The sequence below is a fragment of the Maniola hyperantus genome, chromosome 2, assembly GCF_902806685.2.
Source record: "Maniola hyperantus chromosome 2, iAphHyp1.2, whole genome shotgun sequence".
In the NCBI taxonomy this organism is placed as follows: domain Eukaryota; kingdom Metazoa; phylum Arthropoda; class Insecta; order Lepidoptera; family Nymphalidae; genus Maniola; species Maniola hyperantus.
This window is the reverse complement of record NC_048537.1, coordinates 16,617,866-16,644,777: the sequence shown is the minus strand read 5'-3', so window position 1 is coordinate 16,644,777 and position 26,912 is coordinate 16,617,866. Positions and strand designations below refer to the sequence as shown.

The window sequence follows — 26,912 nt, the reverse complement described above, 5'->3', positions numbered from 1 at the left end:
CTAGCCCCATAAACTACCGCTATTATACAAAACATCACATCATTTCATTATACTTACTACTTAAGGTGACGCAGGACGCTCGACCAAAATTGGCAGCGCACGTGGGTAACATGTTTGCTTTTCACTTGACATTGTATGAGAAAGTTGAGAGGCACGATGATTATCACTGAAATCAAGCGCGCGAAAAGGGTTTAGGAAAAGTATTTTTGAGAAAAAACTACTGAATTTATGTTTGCAAAGTAAAGTTATTTCAACTAATGAATAAATAAACAACGTCTAATGATAAATTGTTTTAGAATTTTCATATCCCTAATCTTATTTATTTACGCCCAAAGTTGTCATTAATTAAGTGTTAAAATAGGAATCTTTTGAGCCTCGTAACTTTTAAATCAATATTTTTTTTTTTTTTTCAATATTTTATATATCAATAAACCTAGATAATACGCACAACAGACGGAAACGTTTAAGTGCGGAAACCAGCCCAGAGCGAAGAAGAAACCTAGATAATGACGAGATAAATCGATATAATTCTTAGTTTTGTGCGTACAATATCGAATATTGTTGTATTTTCCCTCCTACGTTTGTATGGAGAAAGCACCGAACTGAGCTACCTTAAAGACTCTATTGCGAAATTCACAAGATTTCATGCAATGCAACTGATTTATGAAAGTTGTAGCTATATAAAACAGATTGACAGGTTTTCGCTTTTTGATGAGAGAAGATTTTTTCGATAGTCTTATGTAAATAATACTTTCATATGTGAAGCGAAACTGGTCGAACTGGATACATAATCAATTTAGTATTTACTACGGAAAACCCTTCTTTATTATTCGCAACATAGTGTGAACCTAAATCACAATAAGTTTAGATGTTTGTACCTTCGATTGTGTGCCTATTCGCTTAAATATTTATACTTTCTGAACTTCTAAGTAGGTGTAGAATCTAGCTTAGATTCCGTCCACTTAGCGAAATCGGTATCCAGGTTTGAAAATGTATCTCCTTGTAATAATTTAAAACGATAAATTACTATTACAGTGCTGGAATGGCGACCTCGCACCGGAAGACGCAGTGTTGGAAGACCCCCCACTAGGTGGACGGACGACATCAGACGAGTCGCAGGGAGCCGCTGGGTTCAAGCAGCGGAATACCGTGGCGTGTGGAAGTCGCTACTCCCTACAAGAGACCTATGTCCAGCAGTAGACGTCTATCGGTTAATGATGATGATGATGACGAAATTACTATTTCATTAACTAATGTCTATTTATTGCTTATATTATTGTCTATTTTTCATTAAATGTTAGCATTTCTTGACAAAAAGATGAAAATCCCGATTTCACCGGTTACCGTCCACTAAATCTAGATTCCGTCCACCTGTGTACTAGTTTTCGTCCATCAAATTGTACGAGGAATTTATCTACTATGCAATCAAAGAGTTTCCACGGGATTATTAAAAAACAGAAATCCACACAAACGAAATCGCAGGCATCATCTAGTAGCATTACAATCGAAGATAAACCTTCAAAAACCACGTACACGTTTTGGTATAATTAAGACTGCCTAAGTACCTAATAATTATTCCAGTGGTTATCGAAGTGTGACGAATATACGTAAATGAAACTTGTAATTATTCACATTAACCCGGTTAAAGTATGATGCAAAAGAAAATTGCAAAACTGATAGTAAGGTAGGTACATTAATTGTATTTAAAATTATATGTGGATAAACCCATTAAACTGTCTAATGATAAAGATCGGAATGTGGCAATAGCGAGACGTGGCAAGAGAATCAAATGCAAGTTAATCGCAAGTGCAATCATAGCTAAAGACTTTGAAAGTGGACTTCAAGAACATCGGTGCCAATGGCAACGCTGACACGGCGACGAATCAAAACATACTCAATCAAAACAAAGCTAAATATATAAAAGGAAAAGGTGACTGACTGATCTATCAACGCAAGCTCAATCTACTAGACGGATCGGGCTGAAATTTTGCATGCAGATAGTTATTATGACGTAGGCATCCGCTAAGAAAGGATTTTTGAAAATTTAACCCCTAAAGGGGTGAAATAGGGGTTTGAAATTTGTGATGTCTAAGCTAGTACAATATATTCTTCCAAGCAACGCGACGACGGTGCGCTTTCCGGTGCGAGGTCGCAATCATAGCAGATTGGAGACTAGCGCTTGGCTTCAAACAATCCTGATAGCAAGTGATGATGCAGCCTAAGATGGAGCACGCTTGCCTCCTTTTCTAAGGCCTCCACGAATCTCTCCCCGCCATATTGAATTTAAAAAAAACAAAATGGCGGCTAGCCAGTGTCATTTGGGATGTTTTTTTTTTTTTTAATTCAGATACTATAAGTCCCGCAAATTGCTATTGCGCTGAAACCATGTCTTATTAACATCGATATAACGTCATCTTGACGTCAGCCGAAACAAAAATATACCATCAGCTCTGCATCAGCTCGAAACTTCAGTCTAGTGCTGACGTCACTAAAATGACAGCCACGCCCATTAGCAATTTGCAGGACTTGTAACAGTAATATCAGAGAGAAATTCAATCAAGTGTGATAGCTATTAGACTCATATCAACATACCTTCATAGTGATTGTCATCGTCGTCATTGCTGTGCGCGGTGCTGATCTGTCGGCACAGGTCCTCGTACTCTGCCCAGTAGGCTGCCAAAGCCGCCGGGTCCGGCGCGCGCGGCGGCAGTGGCAGAGACATGTGCACTTCTGGAGTCTCCTGGAAACAAGAAATTAAGTTTATTCGTCACCATTTCAGCCAGTGGACATCTACGTCTGGAACTAATCCTTTCTCAATGATACCCAGTCCTTAGCTTTTATATCACGCTACTACTATACTCTCTGTATATCGTTGGTATATCGTGCAGCGTGCTGGACTGCGCTCCAAACTAGGTTTACGCAGTCTTCACTCTGCGTGAGATCTATAGAGCGCACTCTGACTTTGCTTGGACTTAAGGTAGAGTTAAAACGAGACAGAGCTATATCTCTCTCATAAATCTGTCTCGTTTTAACTCAATCTTAAGTCTGAGCAAAGTCAAAGTGCGCTCTATAAATCTCAGCCAGGCCCGGTTCCACGTATGCGGAGCGGAGAGATGTGTACAGTAAACCAATCCGATTTTTAAAAAATGACGTGATAATTTTTTCACGTCATCTATTTTGAATCTGATTGGTCGATTGAACGCATCTCCTCTCCTCTCCGCTTAGGTGGATACCGGGCCTTAGGCTTAAAACGAGCCAGATTTATGTGAGAGATATAGCTCTGCTTCGTTTTAGCTCTGCCTTAAGTCTAAGCAAAGTCAGAGTGCGCTCTATAGATCTCACCCTAAGTCTAGAGCTTCCGGCTCTTCGTCATCGCTCGTTATAAAGACTACACCAAAAAGCTACGATACTTCTTGTCAGACTCAACTCATCGTCACGACCGCACCAAACAACCCTTGTGCCTTGCCAGGTTCAATCTGAAGCCTGCTATAATCTATTTTTCCTTTACTGATTTAAAAGATAAACAAGTAGGATACCATGATACGAGTGAACAACTCCAGATGGTCTAAACTCTAAACCGCTAAACAAATCGCGTCGCTTACGCGTTACTCCAAGAAGGTTTTTGCGATTTGTTTCTCTCTTAAGTCGGCTAAGAAAAACAAAAGTACAAGAACACTGTGCAATAAAGATAACAAAGTGTTAATTAAATACATTTTAGGTTGAAACTATTATTTCATGTTAGTAAACTTTATCGACACTGAAATAGTTGGACCCCACTTAAAGATTGCAAAAGCAATTTTAAATGTTAGCGATCGCGATCTAAAACCGCTATAAGTGTTAATAAAATTTTATCTCGTGATGTCCATTGTATTTAAAAGCGGCAGATAAGGTTATCTTATCAAATCTTAATTAAATTAATCTAACATCAAGCACAAAAGATATGAACAAGAACAAAAAACTTGCGAAATTAATTACTAACTACAAAATCGAACCATGATATCTAATTGCAACTTATCAATTTAGGTTATGTGCCAGTGCCACTAATCAGGAAATTGCAATGAAAATATATCAATGATAGTATACATTATATAGATAGAAGAAATAGATAGAAAATGAAGAACCGCTAAAAGTAGAAAAAACGAAGCTGATATTCCATAAGAAAAACAGCCATATGCCACAAAAATCACTCTATATGGTCCACTATCTTAATATATAAAAGGAAAAGGTGACTAACTGACTGACTGATCTATCAACGTACAGCTCAAACTACTGGACGGATCGGGCTGAAATTCGGCATGCGTAGCCTCGGGTAGCAATCAGGCGCACACCTCTATTAGTTTATCTATGCGACTCGCGCCATAAGCAAATATCTCCAATACAAGGCCGTAGAAACCATATTTACATTGACCGATTAAAATGGCGCCGACTCAATTAAGAAGCTTAATTATTGAACTTAACAAGTAATAAATCCATTGTTATCAGAGCCTTGGGTGTAAGTTTTTGAATAACTAAGTAGGTATAATGAGTATAAACTCGTTTATTTGTTGGCGTTTATCAGCTCTCAATTTGTTCATATTTTCAATCGACATTTAAAACGCTTTAGCGAGTGAGTTTTCTTCACAAATAATTTCCCACTTGAACTCCAAACCAAACATCGTACCTACCTCGTAGCGCATTAGCTTCTATATATTAGGTACTTTATCTTTTTTGATTCTTATTTCTTCTGTCTATTATACTGCCTTGGTTTTCGTGTCTGAACTCTGAAGTCAAGTTCAAAAATATTAAGCAAATTAAGAAGAGTCAACTAGTTACTTGTTAATAATGATAAAATTTCGGTTTTGTTTTTACTTGTACCTACCTACCCGTCTGTATTATTTTCTTGAATACGTTTAATAATTTAATCTCTAGGTACTTTCCGTTTCAGATGCAAATGTATACTTCAATATGATTTACTAGCTAAACTAACCCACCCTGGCTTCTATCGGGTAAAATTTTTGAAAATCCTTTATCGTTAACAGAGAAGTGGGTGGATGACGAAGGCAGAGGATCGTGTGTGGTGGCGCGCTCTTGGTAAGGCCTAAGTCCAGCAGTGGACGCAAACAGGCTGATTCATTGTAATGATGATGATGCAAAAAATCCCAATGCAAAATATCAAGTTTCTTGACCCAGCAATTTTAGCTATAGTCCGTACAAAATGACTCCTCACGCGCCATCTAAACTCTATGGGTCAACTCTGTCATGTCAAAAGTACGGTTCACCTTTATAATAAGGACTAAAATCGTACTTTTGACATAAAATTTGACACGAAGAGTTAAAATGGCTGGTGAGGAGTTAAATTTTACGCGTTATATAGGTACATTGATATTTCAGTTGTCAGTTTATCGCCTTTTATATTATGTTTAGATTGTTATTAATATTGATAAGAACTAAAAAGGTAGGTATTTCTATTGTAACGCCTTGCCTGATAATTTACCTACATCGTATAGTTATGAAGTAACGTCTACATTCAACAACATAAATCTACATCGACAGCCTCAATGTTAAATTCGCAATCCAACATTATATTATACAAATTCCTGTACTCAAATAGGTGTGGTTCAATATGAATTTAGGCGAGGCTGGGACATTAAAATATACTAATCTGCTAATAAATTATATTTTTATGCATATATCAAAATGTTAAATGTAGTTTTATTTAGCATGAGCTTCTGGATAATCCATTTGAATATGTTGACGTACTTATATTTAAATATTTAGAGCATAATGTGATGCTATTATGGGACGTTCACGGTCAACGCCATTTTAAAACATATATTTTAGAATTTAAACTACTTAAAGCTACTATGCTATATGCATTAAGATATGCTAATATATCACTATGTTATGACTTGCTTTAGCGATTAATGAATCCTGCACGCCTGAGAGATCTTCATTATGTTCTCAAAGGTGTTGAAGTCTGCCAATCCGCAAAAGGCCTGTGTCAGCGTAGTGACATTGGCCTGAAAGTAAACGCATCTCATTTTGAGAGGAGAGCCGTGCTTAGTAGTGAGCCAGAAATGAAATGATGATGATCAAAATAATGATCTATTGTGATTTATGTTTTTAACTAACTACATAGAATAGATACAAAATTACTGAATTGAATTGAACAGAAGCCGGAATAGTAAAAACCGCAACTAATCTAGAAAATGAATGAATTTAAGTAACTAACCATTGAAGCTAAAACTTAAGCTCGAGCACAGAGGCTGAGATCTATAGAGCGCACTTTGAGCTTGCTCAGACTTTAAGATTGAGTTAAAATGAGAAAAATTTATGTTATTAGCTCTATCTTGTTTTAACTATGTCTTAAGTCTAAGCTAAGTCAGAGTGCGAGCGCTATAGATCTCACCCTGAGTAACTCATGTGGCACGAGTGTCTGCTACTAAAAAATCCGAGTCTCTATAAAACATTATAATGATATAAAAAATATGGAATATAAAAAATATTTGGACAAATGAATTAAGTAATTCGTTTTGATACACCACAAAAAACAACATTAATAAACACCGGTTTGTCGTTTTATTAAAGCAGCAGCATATAAAAATTCAAGAACATAAAATCAAGTCACAAATACCGGTCAAGTGCGAGTCAGGCTCTCGCAACGAGGGTTCCGTACTACAGTCGTAATACACGATAATTCAAAAACTATGATGCATCAAAATAAATAATAATCCCCGAACACAGACTGCTACAAGACCTACCTACCTGCCAAATTTCATGACTCTAGGTCAACAGGAAGTACCTACCCTGTAGGTTTCTTGACAGCCCGACAGACAAACAGACAGGCAACAAAGTGATCCTATAAGGGTTCCGTTTTTCCTTTTGAGGTACGGAACCCTAAAAATAATAAACATAGCAATTATATAACACGAAATTTAATGAATGGATAACACGAATACAATACTCATGATATTTGAGTTCAAATTAAATATGTGACATGCGACAATGACCTTTATTCTAAAGCCAATCGACTTTAATTTTCATAATGTTGTCTTGAAATTATAATGAATCAGCCTTTTGACGCAGACACATGTTCTACAACTTGTTTACTCAATGATGAAAACCTTGTTGATATTAAAATAATATGTTATCGATAGTATCTTTATCGCAGAAAATCCTACTTGCACATTCTTGAATTGTTGTTGTGTTTGTTTGTGTTGTTTTTTTTAATGTTTTTTTTTAAAGAATATTAGCCATGTTAAATGACTAATATTCCCCATTCCTCTCCAACTAAGCGTCAAGCTTGTGCTAGGAGTAGGTACGACAATAGTGCAACGGGCGGGGTTTGAACCGTCGACCTTTCGGTTTTCAGTCCACTCCTTTACCGGTTGAGCTATTGAGGCTCTCTATAACTCTCTCTTTTATTATAATTTATTGTGTGATTTCCAATTAACTAATAATAATTTATATACCTACTCTTGAATTGTTTCTATTTCTTAACCATTTCTCCATAAGATAAGCATCATTATCATCACATCAGCCTTCAGAGTAAAAAAGTCAATTTAGTTTTCTTGCGTCTTATGATTAAAAGAGCTTATTTCGAAATATAATAAACAAATTAAATTTTTCAAAATTATGTATTGTGAAGTGATTAAATTTACTTTTACCTATAGCAATAACGATTCTTATGTAGCAATAGTGTGGTAAAATTCTTATCAAGTACTTACCCAATATTTGCATGCCTATATTGCAAAGCATGTTCCTATAGGTACTGATAATATCTCCACAATATTTAATCGTAAAAAAGAAATATTTTCATGTGGGTAATGCAAAGAAGGGCATATTTTTAACACGTCGCGTAGTTACCAAAGCAACGAAAAGAACAAATGATATGAAATGTTCAGATTGCGATAATCATTATTCAACTGAACAAATTCGAAAGGAATATATAAATACGTAAAGTTGTCAAGAATATTTAGCAGCCCTAGTTGTACACTGAACTTCAATCGGAACACAACATCCTTATCCTGTTTCCTGATGATTGCAATGAAGTTATCAATGGAACTCATTCAATGCTATCAGTAGTAGTAGTACATTGTACAAACAACTAACAAGTAGGCATCTTTTATTAGATACTAGCGACCCGCCCCGGCTTCGCATGGGGGCAATGTTGATACTAATGTGGTGTCAGTGAGGAGTGATCAATAATCCATACTTCCATACTAATATTATAAATGCGACCACCACCGCCCGCGCCGCCTCCGTCTCGTTTCGTTGCGCGATTATTATTTTAATTCTGTGATATCTCCTAAGATATTATTCTAAATTAAATGATGTAAAGGGTAATTTTGGTCTTAATTGAATATTTCAGATGACCAACTATTTTATTTTGATAAGAATTAATAGTATGTTAGTAAAAACTGATATGTTGTAAATGTTGTAACTCTCATATCTGTACGGAATTTGCATGCAGTGTTTACTTTTAAATGATTTAACATAGTTGTGCATGATAGAAAAACCTATGTATTTATTATAGTTAGTAAGTTTTATGTTAAAATCGCTAGTAAACCATTCAATAAAAATAAAAATAAAATAATAATAAAACACCTTCGAAAGTAAGACTTTGTTGATCACTTTAGAAAATCATAAAATCGATTATTGTGAGCCAACCTTAAAAGATACATATATATGCTATCGCGGACTTTTTTCTAGAACTTTTTAAGAGAAATAATTTCATCATACATTGTTTTCGTGTAACCTTGACCATTTAGGCAGCGCACGCCTCGGAAACTCTCAAATGAGAGGATTTTTCCGACCTGATTCACATTATTTCAACTTCCCTAGGGATCTCTAATTTTTTTAGAATTAAACTATACCTATAAACCTTTCTCTTGAATCACTCTATCTATTGGTGAAAACCGCATTAAAATCCGTTGCGTAGTTTAAAAGATCTACGCGTTCATACATACATAGAAACATACAGACGCGGGAAGCGACTTTATTTTATACTATGTAGAGACAAGTGTATAATATTATGTGCCTGTAGCATCATACATTGTACTTCCGTGTCTTTAATGATGTAACAACAAAAAGCAGCATTATTTTTAATTAGCTGATGCCCTCCACTTCGTTCGCGTAGATTTAGGGTTTCAAAATTCCCGTGGGAACTCTTGGATTCTCCAGGACAAAAAGTAGCCTTTTGTCACTCTCAAACTCTTTAACTATACCCATGCAAAAAATCACGTCAATCCGTTGCGACGTGATAGAAGGACAAACCAACAAACAAACACACTTTCGCATTTATAATATGGGTAGTGATGTTACTATATAACTGAGAAATCAGACTCCTGTTTTGATTCTCAGAAACTAGTGGAGTACCCACAGACGTCCAGAATCCAGACTCCAAGACTTAATTTCTGTATCAATTGAACTTAAAAGTGTTAAAATATTTTCGAAAATCTATTGTAGCACCTTCTCAAACTGTACCTATTATCAAAGTCCTTATCCATATATTATAATTAATTATTCCAATCGGCGTAAAACTGTTAAAAATAGACTGTTATTAGTTAATTATGTAATAGTTGTTAATTCTTACTAACCGAATATTCCGTATCTTTTTAGAAACAATAAATTATTACTATCACCAATTGTTTGCAAAACTTTATGGAATGGTTTTTATAAACTACAATAAAAATTTGTCATCAGTATTCAATGTGCCTCTTCAAGGTGAATGCCACAAAATGTTCCGGTATTTACTTAATAAAAGTTCATCTGACAAGATTAATAATATATTCTGTATGTAAAATATACATGTTCAGTGATGTTTTACTTATTTACATAACATTTATACGTGAATTCTGGCAATAATGGCATCACACATCACACACTATCCTAAGTGGTTTTATAAATATAATTGACTGTTACCAAATTCCAAAAACCACTCAGCAAATTGGGAATCCATTGGTTGTAAAATTTAATGATATCGACTTCTTTAGTATGGAGTAGGTATAAAAATTTAGAACTCTCGTCTCAAACGCTCGCTGTGTGAACGGCTCCACTAGCTATTTAACGATTACATTTACTTAATAGAAACTATGTACTTAAATAAAATATTGCTAAAGTGTGAAATATACCAACTCTACTAAATAAATAAAGGTAAGTATGTGTATCAGACGAGTCGCTGGGAGCCGCTGGATCCAGGCGGCGGGCGCAAGACCGTGGCGTGTGGAAGTCCCTACAAGAGACCTATGTCCAGCAGTGGACGTCTATTGGTTGATGATGATGATGATGATGATGACAGTCCGTTTGTCTATGTCTATATGTCTATATGTTTACGCTAGAAAAAACAAGAAAAAATCAAACCATAATAATATAGTCCGTACAAAATGACTCCTCACGTGCCATTTTAACCATCACTGACTAACTGTCATGTCAAAAGTACGGTTCACCTTTAAAATCTAGAGTCATCTACCGATTACTTATCCTATTGTAGAATAATAAAATACACTCTGTTTTAGTTACTTACTCAGACTGTCGCTACATTTGGATTGAGATGCCGATTGTAATCATAATAATCGTTCTTAATACTCAGAATCGATTATTATGCACAAATGATGTCATGTTATAATCTGGCTCCTACATATTAATGAAATAGGTATGAGTAATGATATTGCCATATTTTCGTATAGATTGATCCACAATCACATTGATGTATTGGTCAATTATATTTTGGTTCTTGGTACTTATTCTAAAATCTATTCAAAGATTTGGGCAAATATTTTTTCATTTTACGAGATTGCTATTAATAGAATGTGGTACTGTCAATTTATTGCAATAATATGAATGTAGTACCCGTGTGCTTACAATAGCGATAGTATAGCGCGTTAATTTTAACCTCTCACGCGCCATTTTAACTTTTTGTCTCAATTTCATGTCAAAAGTACGATTTTAGTCCATATTTCGATTTTTCTGTATACCTACCTACTTAACAAATTGGTTTGTTATTATGTATAAGTATGTATTAGTTCTCGTAAGTAAGTATGTATAATTGTACCTATGTTTTGATCAATAAATAATTTATTTATTATATTATTATATTTTACAGGTGAACCGTACTTTTGACGTGACAGTTGACCCATAGAGTTAAAATGGCACGTGAGGAGTCATTTTGTACGGACTAGGTATATATTATGGTAGAATCTAACAGGATAACCCTTTATTAATTTAGTAGAATAGGTATATTTCGTAGAAGAACCTTAAACACTTTAGCAATGTTGTAACACAAAATTTTCGTTGAACTTAAGTCTGATTTTGAGTAATAAAACGCTTCACTTAAGTTGAAGTTCTCCTGACAAGTTTTATGGCATTTTTTAAATTCATTATAGGTAAACGCTTGACCACAATGACACCTGATGGAAAGTGATGAAAGTCCTAAGATTTGACGCGTTTACCTAGAGGATGCCTATTCACTCTTGTTTTAAATATACTCGGGTTGTAGTTCTATAATATCAGAGATATTTTCTTCTTTTTTATAGACACATAAGATAAATAAAATACACAATCTAAACACGCCGACTTCGTGAAGATACTCGCAAAAAAGTTTGGTACAGTTTTGATGATGTTGATTGATTACGTGATGATGACTCAAGTAAAAGTATTTTCGATCTCAAAACTCAACCTGCTCAGTTAATTTGAAAGCAATTTTATTAAAATTTTAATTAACTTCCTGCGAAGTGAATTTTTGTAATTGGCTACCGCAAATTGCAATGACCAAATTAGATATAATGACGTCTAATTTCAAGAATTATTAAAATTTTACAAAATTCAAGCTAAACCTACTTTATAATAAAAATGCTAATTACGATGCAACATTTAGAATGAAGCATATATCACTCGTAATATTATGATTTATAAAACTAGCAATTCTAAGTAAATACTTAATAATTTTGTAATGTAAAATAATTCACCCGAATTATTTTTGACTAAAGAAAGAATAAAACTAAGTTACATACTTAGATATTAATAAAAACAGAACATTTGTAATCAACTACGTAGCATTTTTATACGAAGTATTTATTTTTATTTTTCTTCTTCGCAATATTTTAAGTATTTAAGTAGGTATTTCCTTTGAAATTATTATTAAAGCTAATGGAGAACAACAACTTTAGAGTCTGCGTCTATGCAAACATTACAAGCCAATATTATCACACGTAGGTAAGTACTATGCCGACGACAAATATAATATGAAATTATGAATATCGAAGTTACAAGAATTATGCAAAAAAATAAAATGATTCATAATAAATTATTACTTTAAAATACAGAATTCAAAACAATGTATATTAGGAAAACTTCCTGACTGAAAGTCTGACAGATCACATAATTTTAAGGCTAACTTATCAACGTACAGTGCGACAAGGCTATCTTGGCGCGTGGTGAAAATCGGAACTAACGTTGCCGTCAAGTGTACCCTTTGTTCTTGTTTGAATAATCTAAGCCTTTGTTCTCCAACAGCGCCCCCATGTCAATGTCATTCAAGTGCCAAGAGAGCCTTGTCGCACTGTACAACCACAAACCGCTTTGTCTAGAACTTGAACCTTGAACATTCCCATGCAGGTGTTGTCTATACTCTATAGGGTGCTATAGATAGGTAGACCCCCACTGAAAAGGATTTTGATTTTTCAGAAATTCCACTCAAGCAAAGCTAAGGCAGGTCAGGCGAGGACGATTTAGTATATTATTATAAAAATAATCTCTATTTTTCACACATTAATTTTACAATAACAACTTAATACAAACTTATTTACTTCATTGAAACTTATAAATCACAATAACAAATGGGGACGATGATCCTACAGAAGAATGAACTGAAAAATCTTGATGTTTTAGATTTTCATTATAGTTAGTGAGGAGAGCAAAAATCAAAATGTATCAAGTAGGCTTTTCAACGCTTTCACAATCTCCAAAGTTCACTAGATGGAAATAAATTCTCTTGAAATAGCTAAACAACAATAAAATAATGTTGAAGAACATAGATTAATGATTGGTCTCGCTACGTTGAAGAAGTTAACAAAGCACGTTGTACTCAAAACACCATTGAGTTCCTCAAATAATAATTTCACCGCTTAATTAAAGTTACGAAAAATGATAACATCACTTAAAACTAAAAAGGTTACACTTATATTTTAAAAAATAAATTTCTTATCTCACTAGGCAATATTTCGGCTAACGTTCCCACGTGCCTAAAACTTCTTTCTTAAAATATATGGCAACGTACCTACTTAATTAGATTACACATATAGATAAAAAGAAAAAAATTGCAAAGTCAGTCTTATAATATCATAACAAGCTATACGCTGTATTACAGAGCCTTACGCAACGATATTATGAATTAGAATTATCATATGTATGACTTACATAACATAATCACTGCATCCAGTGAAATAATTAGTGTTACTTTCATTTTGGCTTGGAAATAAAATATATCTTCGACTTGGTAATTTTTTAAACTATGAGTCTAATTTGCTGTTTTCTCACATTTTCAAGTTTCAATTTTGTATGATGACCCTAGTAAGTAATTATATTCCAATTTAATATACATATATTCTTATATTTACTAAATGATGCTCCTGATATGCAACTTCGCCACGTGGATTAAGTTTTTTCGAAAATCCCATAGGAATTCTTTATGTTATCGAGATATAAAGTAGCCTATCTACGTCTCCAGGATGCAAGTTATCTCTAATAATCAGGTAAATGTGATCAAAATCGATTAAGTAGATTGGTAGACAGAAAGACAGTCACACTTTCGCATTTATACTTAATATTAAGTAGTATAGATTGTGAGGATAGCTGTTAGCACGATGACGAATCAAATAACAATATACCTAAGATCAGCCTGCAGTTTGCGTCTAAAGACTAAAGTGTAATTCCAGTTAATTGAAAAAGTCACCTTACTACTAATTGCGACGTTACCTAATACCTACTGACAAGAATGTACAATATTATAAAACGTACTATAATTTCTTAAACGACGCACAAGCAACTTATCTCTATACCTTTTATTAACGCTGAAAACTATTAAAATTGGCATTTATTCCATTAAAATTAAAGTCTGTTGTAGAATAACAGGTATGGTCCGTAAAGACCTGCTTATCTTCTACTGGTAGTATATACGCATGTGGACACTTGCACCGGTTGTATCTTACTCATATTACAAGAGATTGAATATAAATGATGGGATTTCCTTTACATTTACATAACAGTTCACATATTACACTATCGTAAGATGTTAATAATGTCTTTTCATTCAGTCTATCGGACGTTCATTTAGTTTCTTTATTTAGATTGCCACGTCGGAAACGGGTATCTCAGAATACTTACTTCTGTACTACTGGAACTTACTTCTGTTTCTACTGGCTTCCTTTAGTTTTTCATCTACAGTCAGCCCTTTTAAGTAACTACCTACCTTTTAAGATATTCTTGAACATCCACGGTAGTATTAAATTTTTTAGGTTTTAGTTTTTAATCCATCCTTTTTTCTAAAATTCTTTCTCTAATGAGGATTAGGAATATGTCAAGAGTTTCTTTAGTTGTTTTTTCCTTTTTGTATTCTGGTTCCTTTATTGAGATTATGTTTATAATCATATACAATTGCCATCATTTACCATGATATAAAGTTATGATAATGATTATTTTATTCTAAAACGCAGATTATTTATAACCTGTCCAGTGTAGACTATTACATGCCATTATCTAAATCACATAGAGCCTCTAAAATTCTCAATGAAACGTATCATTGCAAAACAATGACAAGTCGCAGTCTATTTGGGAGTAACAATAGGTAGTGTAGTGGCGCAACCTCTCCCGCGAACTGATCTCATTCACTGATTTGCCCCACAAATATTGTAAGTGTACTTGACATTCACTGGATTACCATTATTTCCAAGCGTTGATCTTCTTCGCTAAATTGTACCTGCCTATATTTTCGTTTTGCTTTGTATGTGTTTTTCTGTACTAATTTTTTGGTGTACAATAAAAGTAGGTATGGTATATTCATTCATTAATCCATTCACCTTCTTCTTGTTTTTCTTCTTCATCTGTCCAGCTGGCTGGAGATTGATTTATACTGCGCTTACCAATACGCAATTTCTAGTTCAGAACACGTTTATCTATGCATAGTCACTTAAACTTGCCTTGCTACCCCAATCCTTTTGTGCCCGAAAGCGATTGGATACTCTTATAAAGATCTATGTCTAGAAGTGGACTGATGTATTGGATTGGATTGTCACCTTTATTTAATTGTGTAAGCCCAGAATTGATATCTTTTGATTCGTATTTGAACTTACCATTTCTTTGTGCTTTATTGCGCTGTATTACATACGCATAGTATTTTATTTTTTTACTATGTGACTGAAAATATTAGTATTATATATGTTTCAGTAGGTAATATGCATTTTTTTAACGTTTTTACTAACTCAAATTCTCGTTTATCTGTTTTTAGTATTTCAATCATGTTGATTTAGTTAAGGTCTAATTTTCTAAGTGTTCTTATTCTTCTTCTATATCTATCCGTTGTTTGATTGCTCGGAATTTCCCGGGGTTTTTACTTTATCTCACTGACTAATCTTAATCTCGACACTTTTCAAAGGAATAAATGTGCTATCTAAAAATAGATGATCATTCACCTTCTGTAAAGTAGCTTAAGCTTATTTATCAGTAAGATCTAGATCCACTAAACGAGATCTGTCTAGTTTTGATGGCAGGATTAGGAACGCGATGCAAAAATGACCAAGAAAAAAGATTAATCCTTTCAAAGATGGAGATATCACGATAACTCGAAGTCAGGGGTTTCCAAAACATGATTGCGTATGATATTGATAGTATCATCACAGATATAAAAGTAGTGAATTAAAATTGACACTTAAAAATCTTAAAACAAGTACTCTCTTTTTGGGCAAAGCATAGTCCAATTTATTATTACAAAAACAGAAATAAAAACACGGAAAAACATAAAGAAACTAGAAAGTGACACTAAAAAACTTGTTGTTATAAATATTCAAATTGAAAAAGAAATTTTTATCATCCGTTCCGTATGCATAAACACCACAGTAAACAAAGCTAAAATAATAAAATAATCATTTCAAATATATTTATTAATTTTAAAGTAAATCATTCTTGCCAAAGTAATCTATAACTTATTAACAACATATAACAGTTTTAATTCTACCATGATGTACTTCCTCAAACACGAACTTAAAGGCGTGAGCAAAAAATCTTAAACCAATACATTACGACTACATTTCACGTATCAAAATATATGATTTAAGTCCCTAACAGTCAGCTATTAAGGTCGATTGTTCTGTAAATGTTGATTAACACCTGCGATAATACGTTGATAAAAACCCGAGAAGACTCTAAGTAAAGTTAGATTAAGTTCAAGGTCTAACTGAGCAAGAAACGAAACTATTTAAACTTCAGCCACATGATCAGTAGTTCGGTACGGTAGACGTTATTATTCCATAGATCTTAACCATCGACTTCATTCTACGTTATAAATTGTGGTTTAAATTTTAGCAAAGGCTCGCCATAAATCAACATTAGTACCTATTCACTATTCACGTATTCACTAACCGTATCTTAGATTTATTATTTGAATACTTACTGATGATGCCTACGAGTTCGTCCACGTGTATTTAAGTTTTTTAAATATCCCATGGGAACTCTGTTTTTCTGTGACAAAAATTAATCTATGTCACTATTCACTCTCCATAATATCTTTAACTATATCCTTGCGAAAAATCATCTAGATTCGTGGATGATCTGTTACAGTGTGATTGAAAGACAAATGCGTGAAAAATGCTTTATAGGTAAGGGAAAACATCGTGAGAAAACCTGCAAGCCTGAGAGTTATCCATAATAATATTCTGAATGGTGTGTTAAGTCTACCAATCCCTTCCCATTCTGAGAGGAGACCCGTGATGGTGATCCAGGCATCGTTGGTAAACGAGAATCGAACCTGGAACCTCTTATAAAGATGGTTACTTTCTAACGATACTCTAGTGACTTCAGCTTTCTGGATTTGGGTCGTCACGTGTATGCAAATCATTGGATAATTGTCGGTAATTCTGTTCGTCAAAATTGAATACGATTCGCGCCGGTATGACGATTATACTAATTAGACGAATGACGAACATTTATGAACAAAAGAAACGATCATTAACATAAGTGTAGCCAATTTAAAATCACCAGAAGATTGAGACTGTAGTTTAAATTATTGTCAGCTTTGATTTCACAATAACCAAAGACTGTGCATTCTGTGCTTCTTTGACCAGCGCTTATATAATAGGTATGGTAATTTAACGTTAATTATTGTTCTAGTGAAACAATTAACAATGCGGTTAGTTCTACTGATCGAGTTACCAATTGTCAGATAAATAAATTAGCTAATGAATAACGAAATGTCTACCTTTACATAAAATCATGTATTTAACTATCCTATGGCATCCATGAACTATGTGACAAAATTTCGGTTTATACGTAAGTTTTGGAAAAGCGTAGCTAGAGATAACAACAAGAAGAATAGAAGAAGAAACAAGAAGATAAAGTGCCTCGAAAACGTACAGACGAGTTTGTAGTAAATCGTGCGAGTAATCTGCGCAAAGGTGACTTTTGTTGAGGTGAGAATATAAGACTTCACTGAGAACATCGTGCTTATTACTCCAATCCCAGTAACAATTGGTAAAAATGCTTCCTATGAGCCGGTATGACAGACTGAGGTGGACAGAAGCCAACTTCCAACAGGATGCATATTTTTCAATTTAAACCTTAAATCTTAACAATAGACCCTTAACAATATACAATGTTACATACATAGTTAGGAAGAACGTATGAATAAGCCGCGTGACAACACCTGTACGAGTAAACACTGCATTGGTTGATGAATTTTAAAATTGGCTCAGATCTGCTGGATAGAGTTTTCAGCCACGGCTTGTTACTCTACCGGCAAATCCGTCGATTAAACTCGCAGCCAAGCGCGAACTTATCAGTGAATAGAAACAATGCCAAGAGAAATCATATCCCCGGGGGCATGATGAATGTGGCGATATATTAGGAGACGCACGCAACGTGAAAACAAAGTGACTGTGATATGAAGAAGTGGAGCAGGTCTCCGCAGCGGAAGAAAGCGGCTAATTTCGCAAATTTGCGACTTTACGCGCTCTTTACGTTTCAGCTCAATAGGGTGCTTATTGTATGAATAAAATGATTTCTAAAATATTCGTTTTTGCGGCATAGCGAGATAACGAAATTCCTTGTGTGATCTGAGGCTTTAACTTTAATTCTTCGATTTCTTGTGTTTTGATTGGCTTATTAGAAGGAGTTGTCTTCATCAAGCAATCATTCTTGCAATATACCTACAATACAATAGATATCATATAAGTGATTGTGAATTTTGTGGTAATAAGATTTGATGAAAGAGACATGACATGAGTGCCAGAGACGGCAAAAATGAATAAAAATATTTTTCACTTTGCTAATAATAAAAATGTATGAAATTATAAACTAAAACATTATATTACAATTATAATATGGATACCTTCAAGTCAAGAGTGAATAATAAAGATCAAAACAAAAAATCAATATAGAGCTCCAAATATTAGAAACTACAAAACTGGCTTAAAAGCTTGGACTATAATAACGAAGACAGGTTCGTAATTAATAATGATGTAACGCAATAATTACAACATAGTTCTTAGAACATACAAAGTCATACTTTCAGAGGAAACGAGCAAAAGGAAATTACTAAATTGCATAGTAGAATATTTAATTAATATCATATCTTGATTAGGATCTGAGATAATGGAAATAATAAACATTTCGAAATGTTTGTTAGCTAATTTACTAGGTATGTAATATAATAAACGAATATTTCAGAAGCAAACAATATTTTCTACTTAAATATTATAATAATTTAAATATTTGTTCTCATTGTACCACTGTACCCATTGATGTTGGAATCTAGGACTGTACCACATTTTCGACATGTCATTTCTGCTGCGGCTCCCGGTCTTGATGCTGTCTCCCTGATATGACGCGGGGCCAATGTGTCAATGTACGTTGCGTCCCACATTAGCACCTGTCCCTGTTCTCAGGGAACCAGCGTCAATCCATCGGGTCTCTTGCCATCATCCCGACTAATCCATGCCAGCTCAATGAGGGCAGGAATATCTATGCTGGCAAGAGCCCTTTTGATCGTATCGTTAAGAGAGCCATGCCTAATAAATAGCCTACCAGCTTCTTTGGCAAGATAATCCGTGGATTCCAAATTTATCAACCTCTTATCCACACGGACATCTGTGCTGATGGCACAGTGGTGTTCCCAATATGGGACCTAGAGCCACACGAAAACTTTCGTTATCTAAAAGTGTACCGAGATTTTTAGATGGCAAGGCATGATGAAGCCAATACCCAGATTCCTTTTCGGATGATGCTAGAAGGCTGGCATGATCTCTGTCACTTGTAAGATTTTGAAAATTCACAAATTACAATAAGATTCAATAAAAGATTGACGAATTCCTACTATAATCCCACTATATCTAAAAAAAAGTATCTTCTAGATTCTGAGCTACACAACTCGTTAATTCCGGTTTATTAACAATATTACAGGATATAAATAGTCGATATTATTTACGTTTTTGGACATAAACGAGTGCTATCCTTGCACGTGCGTAATATTACCACAAAACAGGTGCAAGTTGACCGCTATACTGCAGAGTGCAAAATTACCTACTACGTTTTTTGCTGTGAACTTTTTACCTTGACGTTCTATTAGTGGAACTATAAAGTGCAAAAAGATCGAGCAGAACGTAATTATAGAGTATAAATTTTATTTATTTATTTATTTATAGCTACGTATTCTTTTATGGCTTCAATAAAACATTTAATTTACAATAAATTACAGTAAATTTGTCCCATAAGGTTCCAAGACTTGATAGATATATTGTGATGTTCTGAATTAAAAGATATACAAAGATATACATCGGCCTTTACAATAACATTTCGGCTTTGTAGAGCATTGTCTCTGTCACTCATACCTATATTATGACGTTTTATCGGTCTCAACGATAGAGACAATGCATCCAAATGAATTTAAACGCCTTTGCCGCATACAGAACTTGATGTTTCGCTAAGTGCATGTGAAATGCGCTGATATGACGTTTTATCATAACTAAAGAATCCCACAATAAATAAAATTATGTCCGGTTAACCCATACCCATTAAAAATGATAGTAGCTAACGAACCGATATTGTAATCATCATCATCATATTCATTGAGACAGAAGAGAATTTTCACGATAAAAACCGAGAAAAATCCGATGATGCATGCAAAATTTCTTAACGCAACGCGAGCAAATCTACTAGACTCACTTTCATCTTCACTAGACAGAATTGAGAATTCACTTATTCGTAAATTAAGCATTGAAATAATTTATAATCAGAAGAGATCATTGGATTTGAGATATCGTCTTGAAATCAACATTCCTGAATTGAGCTGCAAATTTTTGCATCAACATTGTGTTGTAGGTAGGTACTTAGTTGAGTGAAAGACTTTCTCCTTCACAACAAATAAGTAGGTACAATTAAGTATTTAACTTTTTTGTTAAACATGTTTAAAGCACGACGCTTTTACAGCTAAAAGCTTTTAGGTAAATACCTACTTTCTTCTCCATCTTCTTAACATGTTCCCGTTGTTTTACCAAGATCTGCATCTTTTAAATTTCTAATTGTTCGTAATCAGTTTGTATCACTATCACACATTTTTTTTACTAATATCGTTAAAATCAAAGTTAAAAATAAATAAGGTTCTTAGAATCATCTTTGAAAATCAAAAATAATATTTTTCAACTTAAAACTAATGATAGTTCTATACAGGCCTTTGTTTATATATTTAGGGAAGGTAGATTATTTTATTTTGAGTTGAACAATGTTGTTTCTTTGTAAAATAAACCTCCGATGGTCATCTTTTCTGACTCAGAAATGACATCACAATGATCATATTCGTATGCGCTTCTTCGAAGATGTTACATCCGTTTCCTCGTGCCACCTATATGACTTTGTCTCCATACTTATCCTTTAATCTCATTATCAAGTACTAAAATACCTAAGCGTTGTAATTACACAATATTATCGGCATCAGATAACGCTGATATAGTATCTGTGATAGGTAGGTACGTTATTTATTTAAAGCGTGTAAAGTTAATGTCCATTAAAGTATTCAATACACGTCTCAAACAGGATTTACGTCAAGCAGGCAAGTTTAATTTCACTAAGGGCATCTGATATAAAAATCAATGTGTCTGTTCTTTATCTCGTCAAATTAAGTTGAAACTTGTACAGGTACAATAATTTGTTGTTGCTACTTGCGTGAAGGTTTCAGATGCTGTATCATCACATCAAAGCACAATAATAATTGTTATAGGTGGTCACGTGAGTCTTATTGTAGCGCATGTTAGATAAGCAATTAAATATTAAATAACTAACTAATAAATAAACGTAAATATGTCATACTTTTCAAAGATAAATAAAAGCTGTTTATAAAGACGAACACAAAACTCAGAATTCAGAAGATGTTAATTAGCAAAGAAGCAGACTAAAGTTAGTAGAAAAGTACTAATCAGAATGCACTAACCAATTTAATCATTGATGATTCCGAAGTCGTGAACACGAGCGAGTAAAGCAAGCTGCTAATCAAGTCCTAATTAAAGCATCAAGCGTCCACAGCACACACACACTTATACCAAACTAATTATCGTGGAGGACCATTCGGAAACTTGAGAAATGAGAATCGAGACGAGCGTTCGACCGTTTGTTTTTCAACTTCTCCCAGCCACGCGTCCGCAAATGTTTTCAATTTACTTTGAAGTAATCTCACACTGTTTCACAACACCACCATTCGTTGTTTCATAAAACTTAGTAAATAACTTCAGGTTTTTGTTTATAAAACTGAAAAATGTCACTCGCGTATTGGATAAATTGGATATGTAAAACGAAACGACGTGACGAGCGATACCGGTGACGGTTGGCGCGGCACTAACAAGTGGCAAGATATCGAGAATGAATGGACTGGGGACTTGTGGAGTAGGCTTGGTCGAGGTAGCAATGCGCTTCTCGCGCAAACCACAGCTAAAAACACAGTCTATGCTTCCCCAGACGATTCTCCAGCGATATCATGCACCCAAGCTATTGTTGTTTTAGCCCCACACAAAAAAACAACGATTAGAGATGGTTAGAGGGTCCAGGTAAAACTGTTAACTATCGACCGACCGTTCTATTGTTTTATAATGGTTTATAGTGATCTTTTGACGAAGTCTCATGAATCCTATCATGGGACTTTGGCCAAAGAACTCCACAATTAATGTTTTACTGATTAATAAGTGTCATTCATATAAGGTACATACATATTATCTATTCTGTATGCTCAAGTACAGGTAATCATTTTAACTGTTTTGGGAATATGTATGTACTATGCCAAACAAGTCGGCAATTTCATATATTTTTAATACATGTAGGTAGTTCTCTCTTTTCTATGCTAATTGTTTTACCCTGGAATTCATAGTCGAGAGTTGAACATTTCCCCAAAATTCATCATTCAAGTGAATTTGTGTGCGCTTTCGAATAGTGGTTGAATGTTAAATCAACCTTCTTTGTCATTCATAAAATATAATCCCCTGGGAATCCCCTAGCTGAATAGGTTCACACAAATATTCTGAAGGTGTTGTCTCTTTCTATCTCATAAACTAGGTAATAAAGTTCTTCTACGTTATTATAATACTTATCGAACAACAGCTGTCCAAAAACAATGAATTTATTTATACCTGATAGTGTTTCTTGGTATTGCATCTGCAATGTTTTAACAAAGTTTGTTGGCCAGTCTAATGGAATTCGAGTCGCACGATCCTATTATTACGCTGCAGGCACAATTCTGTCGAAACCGACTGCGCAATGACAGATGGATATCAGATAAGCGAAACGTGTCCAACCTGAGACAATGAGATGCGCGAGTTAAAAACAAAAGGCTCAAAACAGTTTGATTATGAAATCGGTCATGATGACAATAGAAGAAAAGGTTATGATGAAGCGAACGCGCTGGGTACATTAAAGCACTTGAACAAATAAGTGAGCCAAGCCGTGGCTAATAGATACCAGCTTATGTAAGAGAAGAAATTAAATAAGAAATATTATTCAAATTCAAATTCAAATTTCTTTATTGCGAATATGGGTAAACAGTGCAGACATTACAAAAACAAAAAGATACAGCCAAATTCTGCCTATTAGCATGCAATATTTTATAATGTACCTAACAACGGGTACATAGTTTTGATAAAATTAGTCACATTAAATACTTAGTCACAAAAAGAAATACAAATTTAAATAATAATATTACAAATGTCTAAAATTAAAATAAAACTAAAATTTCTCTCCAGGGTTATCATTAATCGAATAATATGTCTTTCATAACAGTAGTTTTTTTCAATTTTCTCTTAAATAAAGGAAGTTCTCGCGTCTCAATTATAATATACTAGCAGATGCCCGCGACTTCGTCCGCGTACTGGTTTCTCATGAGATCTGAAATTTTCCCGCTGCAAAAGGCCTCACTTACCTACTCCTTGGACGATCTAAGACCTACTCACTCAGTCTCACCTTAAGACACGGAACCCAGAATACCTAAATGCCAATTTTCATATCTCTAACTTCAAGAACATAGGATTTTCATATAACCCTTCCACCCTCATTTTACTCCCTTAGGGAGGGAATTTAGTTAGATCCTTTCTTATCTGATACCTACCCCCTCGAAAAAGACTACATTTCAAACTTCAAGTAAAAATAACAATTGTTAAAACTTTTCTATAAAAACATTGCCCCCCTATTTTACCACCCTTAAGGGGGGAATTTCCAAAATTGAATTATACAGATCTTTATTGTTTAAAGCTAATAACCTAAATGTCGATTTCACGTCTCTAACTCCAAAAACAAAGGACTTTCATACAACCTTCGACCCCCCTTTCACACCCTTAGGGGGGGAATTTTTCAAACCCGTTTCTTAGCTGACACCTACGTCCTAGAAAGAATCTACTTTCCAAATTTCAAGTTTGTAGGCTTTATTGTTTCTGAGATTACGTGATTAGTCAGTCAGTCAGTGAGTGGTATTTGTCTTTTATATATTTAGATTTGGGCAAGTGATTATACAAGAGTGGCCCAGTGGAGAAAAAACTCCTTATGGAACCTTATAAAGAATTCAAAAGATTAAACTATTTCTAGAGAGCTGGCGAACTTTCTGATAAAGATCCTATTTTTCTTTAATCCGGTTTTTTTTGACCTACTGAGTACCAATCTGAATTCATTTCCGAGCAAAACGGCCTAAAACTGTACTGAAATCGAGTCTATATTTCGTGACTGTATGTATCATCACTGAATATAAACTTGAACTTATTTCGAAGATTTAAGGCCTAAAACGGTGTTAAAATTGAGTCCAAAGTTCGTGATTTCGATTAAAATGGTTTAACTGTGATAAAATTTCAAAAGATTTCAGTTTTTGCTCCTCCTGTAAAAATTTATTTCGTCGTTTTACTATCTAAATATACCTAACTACTTATATTTCTTCGTATAATTTTATTTTATAATGCTATGATCTACAAAAAATATAACTAAAAACATAATATTAAGTTACTTCACTATATTGTAACATAATAACTCGTAAGCTAGACTTAAATTTCAGACAACGGTTACCATTTTTGCAAATAATTTATATAGGCACCTATATCAATGTTTTGCCACATTTTTTGCGAACAAGATAAACAAATAAATGTATTATTTTCGGCAGAGATGTATTTTGCACACAGTTGATAATAATTCAAGGCAAATCTACATCTAGGTACACTTCTTCACTAATATAATTATAGTTATGAATAATTATATTAAAGAGAAATTCTTCCAAAATTTTAGCAAATTTTCAAAATTGCTAAAATTTTGTGGTAAAATCCCCGTCTTCTGTTAGCTAACTAACAGAAGACGGGGATTTTACCAACCTTGCTAACCATTTTAAATTCTTTTTAATACGCCAAATGCTTGAGACGTCACATCTATGTATTTCATACAAGTTCCCTTAACTAAGCGAACGTTTTGGCGTCTGATAAAAAGTTACTAGGAGACACCATCCCTATTACACGGACGAAGTCGTGGAGAAAAGCTAGTGTAGCATAAAGGCGCTAGTCTAAAAAAAAGAAGCGAGTTCTAGAAATCGATGACTGAAAAACAGATACCACGTCTACAAATCTGGTTTTTCCTTTTTGTATAATCATAGAAATCATGTTGTGTCCGGTCAGGGCAGGTTCTGTAGGAAACCGCATAGTAAAGTAGTTAACGTTTCTATGTTTAGGAAAATGGGTTGCGAGGGTTGACAACTATTCGAAATTGGGTATTTTCCTGTGTCAAAAAAAAATATTTCTCAGTGATTATTAAATACTAGCTGACCCGGCGAACTTCGTTCCGCCTAACAGTCGATTCAATATTTTTTTTTAAATATCAATTCACTATCAGAAATTCTAAAATCAGAATTTTTTATGTGACCACCACGAAAACTTTTTTGTTGATTTAAAAAAAAAAATTGCAAATCGGTCCAGAAACCTCGAAAAAATCGATGTAGAAAAAAGAACCACCTCCTTTTTGACAGTCGGTTAAAAACCAATGACCTTGAAATATTTACGGAACAATTTTTAAAATATCCCCTTTCTAACAAAAAAAGAATGAATGAAATCGGACTACGCGTTAATGAATTACAACTCGGTATACATTTTAACTTTCATCGCCTCTCCTACGGGAACCATGCTGAATTTCGGGATAAAAAGTATCCTATATTCTTCCTCATAGTATGACCTCAAATCGTACCAAGTTTCATTGGAATCCATTCAGTAGTTTCAGCGTGATGCGCGGCCGTGATACAGACAGACAGACAGACAGACAGACAGACAGATAGACAGACAGACAGACAAAAATGAAATAAATTACAGTTTTGTGTTCAGTATCGATTATAGAGTGTCCTAGAAAAAAAAATTTCAAAATATCTTCAATGTACAGAATTTGACCTGTTACAGTTTTATTATAAGTATTGATGTAAAATCCACGCCCATTATTAGATTTAAGTGTGATAACCATTTTAAATTATCGATTAAACTAAAAACAGCACATCAAATGTATGAAGTCCAAAGACCTTTTAAATTGTCGTAAAGTCACATGGAGGGTCTTCTAACGCTGCACTTTCCAGAGCGAGGTCGTCATTCTGGCACCTTGGACCCCAACGTCTATCGGTTTTGCCACTGCCACTTTAGCTCCGCAAACCGTAGAGCTATGTCAGTTACTCTAGTTCTCCTCAATTTTGATTTGATCACGTAAAGCTATCTAAGCTTAGCTCTCTCCATCGCCCGCTGATGAGCAAGTAGAAAGGTATGCTGGGTTAAAATAGGTACCTGGTACATAGTTATTTTTCAAACTGTTGGCAGCCCTAGATTCTGTAGTCTAGTGAGTCATGTATTTTCTTTCCTTCCGATTTTCTGACCTATTTCTACATTCTACTTAAACGAGTTTCTCTTCCATGACTATAAACTAATAAAAACCAGTAATCATGTTACTTTGATACTAGATATGATAAGAAACTCTGTTGCTAGAATTGCTCTACACAAAACGCCTTCCTCAATCTTTTACGTTGAACAAACTCCCACTCTCCTATTCCTTTGTCATATTCCTTACTAGCTGATGCCCGCGACTTCGTCCGCGTGGAATTAGGTTTTTAAAAACCCCGTAGGTAACTCTATGATTTTCTGGGATAAAAAGTAGCCTATGTCACTCTCCAGGTCTTTGACAATATCCATGCAAAAAAT

General features: G+C 34.3%; 1 protein-coding gene across 2 annotated transcripts in view; it reads right to left on the bottom strand.

The window, feature by feature from the left end:
• conu (Rho GTPase-activating protein conundrum) overlaps positions 1–22,117 on the bottom strand; it is an 82,877-nt gene extending 60,760 nt beyond the window's left edge. Inside the window, exons 1-2 of one of the 2 annotated variants that reach the window (XM_069507285.1) lie at positions 21,777–22,117; positions 2,593–2,740 (exon numbers count right to left, since the gene is read on the bottom strand). In XM_069507285.1, coding sequence (XP_069363386.1) covers positions 2,593–2,722 — 130 coding nt within the window. In that variant the 5' untranslated portion in view covers positions 2,723–2,740; positions 21,777–22,117. Of the gene's footprint in view, positions 1–2,592; positions 2,741–21,667 lie in introns of both variants that reach the window. The other variant, XM_034976930.2, reaches the window with a different exon arrangement.
• Positions 22,118–26,912: the final 4,795 nt, after the last annotated feature.